The sequence below is a fragment of the Cryptomeria japonica genome, chromosome 3 (genome assembly GCF_030272615.1).
Source record: "Cryptomeria japonica chromosome 3, Sugi_1.0, whole genome shotgun sequence".
In the NCBI taxonomy this organism is placed as follows: Eukaryota; Viridiplantae; Streptophyta; class Pinopsida; order Cupressales; family Cupressaceae; genus Cryptomeria; species Cryptomeria japonica.
This window is the reverse complement of record NC_081407.1, coordinates 33,722,085-33,727,025: the sequence shown is the minus strand read 5'-3', so window position 1 is coordinate 33,727,025 and position 4,941 is coordinate 33,722,085. Positions and strand designations below refer to the sequence as shown.

Sequence of the window (4,941 nt, the reverse complement as noted above, 5' to 3'; positions counted from 1 at the left end):
ATCATAGGTTCAACTCCTAATTTGCTATGAAGGTCCATTGCACATCATCTGAGTGATTTAGGGGGACTCACCTTGTAAAATAACTAAACTCTAGATTACTCTTGATTCCTCCCAATTTAAAAAAAATAAATTTTTTAATATTTTCCTACATTAAGGATTGAAACCGGAATAAGCCCCTGGGATATGCAGCTTAATATTAAACTCATCCAATCCTTGTGAGATTGCATCTTTGTATTCTATATTCCCAACACTTCCCATTAATGCTTTCTTTTTACCAGTGCCTTTTCAGTATTCTGAATGTTCTGATTTCTTCACATGGCTGGCTTGACTATGATAAATGATAGAAGCCAATGTAATCAGAGTTATGCCTTGCACGTGAACATGGTCAAAAAGTCCTAGTGTTTTCCAACAAGGAGCACCTTTATCCACATCATAATTCAACTACATTACCGTTGAAGCCCCCCATTAGAAAATTCCCCACATTAGAAAATTGAACCACACATTTGCTATAAAAGAGGACTCATTTGTGAAAACAAAGACATCAGATCATTTTTGCAGTAGAGCTTAAATCCCTCTTTCTTCATAGATTTATTGGAAACTGATTTTTAAAGAGCAGTTGTGGAAATGGGTACTCAAAAAATTGCCGTGATCATAATCTTAGGTCTGCTACTGGCAACAAATCCTCTAGCAGGTGTGCATAATCTGTGTATATATGATATGGGTGTTGTCACTTGTATACAACTTTTTTGAGTTTTTGTTTAATGTTTTGAGTGGAGGAAGAGATTGATTGATGATTGTTTAAAAAACAGATGGAGGTATTGGACAATGGTGTATAGCAGATCCACAGGCACCACCTCAAATATTGCAGGGAGCTTTGGATTGGGCTTGTGGAGCAGGTGGAGCAGACTGCACTGCAGTTCAATGGAACCAGCCCTGCTTTGAGCCCAACACACTGGTTTTCCATGCCTCTTATGCTTTCAACAGCTACTGGCAAAAGAACAAGCACAAAGGTGCTTCCTGCCATTTCAATTCTGCTTCATATGTCACAGAGAGCAATCCAAGTATGTTAATTTCCATCCCACAAAGACATGAACAGTTAAAGTGGTCTTAAGGATATTAGTTTTCTTCAATCTATGTTAGTTGTTTTAATTGTTTCTGAATTCGATTGTGTATCTTTTTCTTGTATCAATGTTTCATATCAGATTCTGTGATCTATCATCAGAATGGTAAAGAGCTCAATAGTAGAAATGGGTTCATTCTGGATTATAAAAAAAGGGTTCTCAATGCTCATCCCATATTTAATTTTGATCCTAATTTTAACTATTGTTTCCTTACAAGACTGAATCTCTCAATTTTAGAACTGGGGTGGGGTGTTTTTTCTCCTTAAATATGAATGCTTTTATATTAGCTTTATAACTTTTAGAGACATTAGATTTCTACAGTCCATCATAATAGTTTTGAATTGTTTCTGGATTTAACTGTGTCCGATTTGTTTAGTATAACATTTAAGTCTCACTCCGTGATCCATCATTAGCATAATAGAGAGCTAGAGGAGTGGCATGCATGACTTTTATAACTTTTATTTTATGGAATTTGGGATCCCATGAGGGTTCTGATCATTCAAAGAGATTGACTGTTCTTTTTCATTCATTTGTTTGTGGGTAATTATGTTTCAGGATGTTGATGAATTCTCTGTTTCTAATCAACTTTGTTGTGTCCGGTTTGTGGTTTATATTGCAGGTAGTGGGGGATGCAAGTATATGTATGTGCCTTGAGGTTTACTTCTGGGACGGCAGATTACATGCCTTTTCTGGCTCATATCATTATTCGGTCAAGTCATATGTTACATAGGTTTTTAGGAGATCTGGAATTTCAAGAAATTTGTTGCAGGAATAAGTGCTGCATTTCCTCTGCAATTCAGTGAGAGTAATTGAATGCAAAAGGCAATGCTCTGTGTTTAAACAACTTCACATTGTGTAATTGGGTTATGAAGATCAGATTTGGTATGTAATGAAAAAATGATTGATATTGGTGTTGCTCTTCAAATTCGTATGAAAAATGGACAATACAAGAGCAAAACAGAACAATTCTGCTCTGCATTCTAAAGAGTTATGTGGCTGATTCTGTCATTGCAAGAAAAAAAGTTATAGTGCCTTACTGCAAGGAAATTGGAATATTTTCACTTCCTTTTTAAAAATCTGCAATGGAATACTTTTATAAAAATTGTCTTTAATTCAATGTTTTGATACTTATCTTTATCATTAAGCTAAAAATCTTAAGGGGAATACTTTTGTGAAAATCGTCCATTTTTCTATGATCTTAAAGGAATATTTTTGGAAAAATGTCTTTTTTTCTATGTTTTGTTACTTCTTTATATTAGGGGTAAGATCTATAGTTTCATGTGTTAGCTTGTGAGATAAAAAAATAAAATTTTGATAATAACAAAAATTTATATATAAGTTTATTTTTGTAAGGGTGGAAAGTATATTCTTTAGCATTTTATATAATTTATTTTGAATATAATTTAATTTTTTTGTTCTTAGTGTAGTGGTTTAGTGTGTAATTTAAGTATTTTTATGTGAAAGTTAGTATTTTACTTAAGTCTTAATAAAATCTACTTTGAAACATCCTAAGGATTTAGCATGTCTTCATTCTTTCTATTCTCTATTTTGTATTGAATCTACGAGTGTGGTTTTAAGTCTAAGTTCTAAAATTAAATTTAATATTTGACCCAAGCCAACTCAATCCAAACTAGCTATACTCACCAACTTAAGTGCGTAATATTCAAATTGACATGTTAAGGTGTTGTAAAAAAGAGCAAAGACCCATGATCCATAATGGGTTCCAAATTAGAAAAACTCAAATGTAGATGGAAATAGTTCAAAACAAATTCAATGGATGGACCTCCACTAGCATGATATATTCACATTTGACAAAGCTCTTCATAGCTACTTGAAGATGAGATTGAGATATTTAACACTACTATTTCTAGATGAAGTATGATTTTCTAGCCTACCATTATAACCTCAAAGTTACTCTTCATGAACTCAATTCCATTACCATATGTGTAAACTCCTACATAACTGTTGGCAATCACAAAAACTATGTCAAATGTCTTTGAAAATTGATGATGATGGAAGCTATAAGGATTGTGAATTAAAGCAAGTCATTATGCATTGTTTCATTCATTTTGTAATCTTTATCTTTTGCTTTTGAGGAATATAGCATTTCTTTCTTGCTACTCACATCTGTGGAAGGTGTTCTTCATTTGTTGTTTGATCTTGTAGGTGCTTGTGTTGCAAACTTCAACATTAACATGGAGAAATCTCTTTGAGAAAAAAATCCACAACAAAAGAGATCAATAGCTTGTATCATCAACAAATATGTCATATAATACAAATCCTTCTAGGTTTTCAATCTGATAGCATAACACTTGCAAACCAAATTGAGTAAAAACTTGATACAACTCCACTTGAAGACACCTATTAAATAGCATGAATGACCACCCAACAAGAATGATGCCCAAAATTGAAAACCCAATTTCCCTACACTGGAATCATCACTTGTATCCCATAGTGACCTCTTACATATTATCTTACAACTTTCATATGGCAACTTTTGTGCATGGACTCATAGGGCCCAAAATAGAAAAGATTATGTCATAGATTGTCATAGAATCTTATGATAGGAGTCATAACTATAGACACCTAAAATTGGCTTTTATTAAATAAATATTTATTATTTATTTAGATCCCTCCTTCCTAAATTAAATAAATATATATTTTTATTTAATTTATCTAGTCCCTTTACTCTATTAATTAAATGAATACTTTTATTTATTTAATTAACTCACTTACATTTTTCCTCTTTAATCCTAGCCCTCCAACTTGTTCACATGAATCATAATCTAAAATTGTAGGCATGTGACAAGTGTTAATTGTCTCTTCATGCACCTTTGTGTTTCCTCCAAAGTCATGCCTTACCTCTTAATCTCCTCCCTCCATCTCTACCTACCCTCAAATCTTATTGAGTCTCTTTCATCTATGTGATCAAGGCCATTCACAATCCCACCTTAATCTAAACTCTTTATTTTTTAGGATGATCTCTATAAAAAAGGGTTCCTCCCCTCATTCTCTCTGACAAAATCATTCTAGCGTACCTCATCACAAGCATAGTCATACCTCATCACAACCACATTTGTTCTTCCTCAAGCTCTTGTGCATCTGCAACACAAATCTAAGAGCAACACCATCAAATAAAAGATCATGGAAGATAGGAGAACAATGGAAATGAATGCATTTATAGATCTAGGGATAGTGGTTAGATTTCATCAAGGTTTACAAATAAGTTCAAAATCAACATAAACAATAAATATCATAGATTCTCTTACAACATATGAAATTTTTCATAACCTTGCAAAATAGTTGATTCCTAAGGTAGACCCCTAGGTTGTTCAATCTTACCATGATTTGAATGTTATCACGATGCTTGTCCAATGAAATTAATTGAATAACTACCTTCCAATAAATAGATAGTTAATAAGCCCAATAAAAACATATTTACCATACCAGTAAACTATTAATTACCATTGTCACTGAAACCCTCCATCCCTTATGGGTAAATAACTAACAAAATTAAGAATAATTAATTACATAAACTTACAAGATTGGTTGCAGCTAAATCCCAACTAAAAGAAATTATTGATAATGTGTTTATTCAATATTTTCTTGATTTGTCTAAAGATGAGTTAATTGCATTTCTTGATAAACACAAAACACAATTTTCTTTTAAGTCAAGGAGATTAAAGCTGATAAGTGGAAAGGTGCAATCTGTTGAAGTTGAGACTCATCAGATAGCAAGGGACGTTCAAAAAATGTGTAAAATAATAGAGTCCCAATGGCCTAATGAGCAAGATACTGTGGAAGGACCGGAAATGGATGA

At 32.8% G+C, this 4,941-nt stretch overlaps 1 protein-coding gene across 1 annotated transcript; it reads left to right on the top strand.

Annotated features, from left to right (window-relative positions):
* Positions 1–355: 355 nt before the first annotated feature.
* On the top strand, positions 356–2,257 carry LOC131065985 (glucan endo-1,3-beta-glucosidase 12). The gene is made up of 3 exons (XM_058000636.2): positions 356–691; positions 810–1,061; positions 1,741–2,257. Exons 1-3 carry the CDS (start codon positions 625–627, stop codon positions 1,773–1,775), a joined length of 354 nt encoding a protein of 117 aa, XP_057856619.1. The 5' UTR covers positions 356–624; the 3' UTR covers positions 1,776–2,257.
* Positions 2,258–4,941: the final 2,684 nt, after the last annotated feature.